This window comes from Etheostoma spectabile, chromosome 19 (assembly GCF_008692095.1).
Source record: "Etheostoma spectabile isolate EspeVRDwgs_2016 chromosome 19, UIUC_Espe_1.0, whole genome shotgun sequence".
Lineage (NCBI taxonomy): Eukaryota > Metazoa > Chordata > Actinopteri > Perciformes > Percidae > Etheostoma > Etheostoma spectabile.
Genome location: NC_045751.1, coordinates 12,500,800 through 12,502,390, shown reverse-complemented (window position 1 = coordinate 12,502,390; position 1,591 = coordinate 12,500,800). Strand labels below are relative to the sequence as shown.

Here is a 1,591-nt window from a genome sequence, read left to right as displayed (position 1 = left end):
AAAAGGCACTGATGACACATTGATATTTATATTTTAACACTACAGCAATAATACATACAATGCATTTCAACAGGCTGATTTAACTTTTGTCTTTTTCACGTGAATTAGATAAGTCTGCTCTGAGACAGTAAATGTACTCACTGCAGTACACCTGCATACACCAAAGTTTGTTTATATAGGATAATTTTATTTGATGTGTTGCTTGTATGCTCCTTTGGTTTCTAATTTTTAAAATCATTTTTGCTCCCCTTCCTAGATGACAGACAGAACCATGCTTAAAGGAATCACAATTTCCTTGTACAGGTATGGATCACTTTCTAAAAAAATGGTCAACAGAAAAAAGCAATTCTTCTGATACGAGCCCCACCAATGACCTTTTACTTGCTGACAGGAGTCCACACATTTTGTTTTTGCATTAAAATGATCAACAATTTTAGATGTTTTTTTTGCAAAAGATTTTCTTAAATTTTTATTTTACTTTATTTGATTCCTGATGTTTTCAGTGAATTCAAATGTCTGACTCACCTGTCCACTTTGCAGGCCTTGTACCAGCTTCCATACTCTACATATGGGCCAGAGTCCTTGCGCTTCCCCTGAGAGAGACAACAAGAAAGATACCGAGAGGGAAGAAATAAAGATGAAAATAAGATAAGCTGAGCCCTATTAAAGAGTTCCCTGTTCTTTGTATAATCGTCTGTTCTCCATCATTCTAACAGTCTAGTCCATTTCCTTAATAGCTCCCTGCCAGCCAATAACAAATAATGGAATAGGTCTAATCACTGACCTTGCTCTCCTCTCTCTCCTCCGCATGCATCCAGATTGGCTTGTTGTCATCTGCAAAAATAAAAATCATATAAATACCATTTGACACATGATGACAACACTGAATAAGTGTCAGCAGCAACCAAACATATGAGGAAAATAATAGATTGCCTAGAACATAAAAGGATCACTGATGACCTGAATTTCAATGTGAAGCCTCTCCAACCATAAATAAACGCAGTCTCTAATAAAACCTATGCAATGCCAAATTCCTGCCAAGGCCCTGTCTCGTGCTGGGCATGTGAGCACATAAGGGTTTCACAGGCTTAGTTGCGGTGGGAGGAAACATCAACATTAAGCTGCTTCGCACGCCTTGATAGCACAAAATAATCCTCTGACCTGCTGAGAGTACAGGGGGCGACGCAAGGGATCAGGGAGTGGCCGATTCAAAACCTAAATCCCAAAACACAGGAACTGTCAAAGGAATGTGTTGACTCAGAATCAGAGAAGTCCCTACTCCCCTAAATATCCCTATGATAAAACTGCATTTTGGCTTATCCAAGCCTGATTCACCTTAGGGCTGTACAATTAATCTAAATGTTATCAGAATCGCAATGTGTTGGCTGAGTCCTGCAGCGGCCCGGGTTCGAATCCAGTCTGCGGCCCTTTGCTGCGTGTTATCCCCCATCTCTCTCTCCCCCTTTCACGTGTCTATCCACTGTGTCTAATAAAAAGGGAAAAAAACCTGAAAAAATAATCTTAAAAACAAAAAAAAACAAAAAAATATATTGCAATATGGACAAGTGCAATATCAAATGTCAAAGAAAAA

The 1,591-nt window shown here is 38.9% G+C and overlaps 1 protein-coding gene across 2 annotated transcripts in view; it reads right to left on the bottom strand.

The window, feature by feature from the left end:
* Nucleotides 1–1,591, bottom strand: part of klc2 (kinesin light chain 2) — a 14,775-nt gene that overhangs the window by 4,709 nt on the left and 8,475 nt on the right. For both annotated transcript variants that reach the window (XM_032499300.1, XM_032499298.1), the window contains exons 8-9: nt 785–834; nt 526–593 (exon numbers count right to left, since the gene is read on the bottom strand). In XM_032499300.1, coding sequence (XP_032355191.1) covers nt 526–593; nt 785–834 — 118 coding nt within the window. The remainder of the gene's footprint in view (nt 1–525; nt 594–784; nt 835–1,591) is intronic.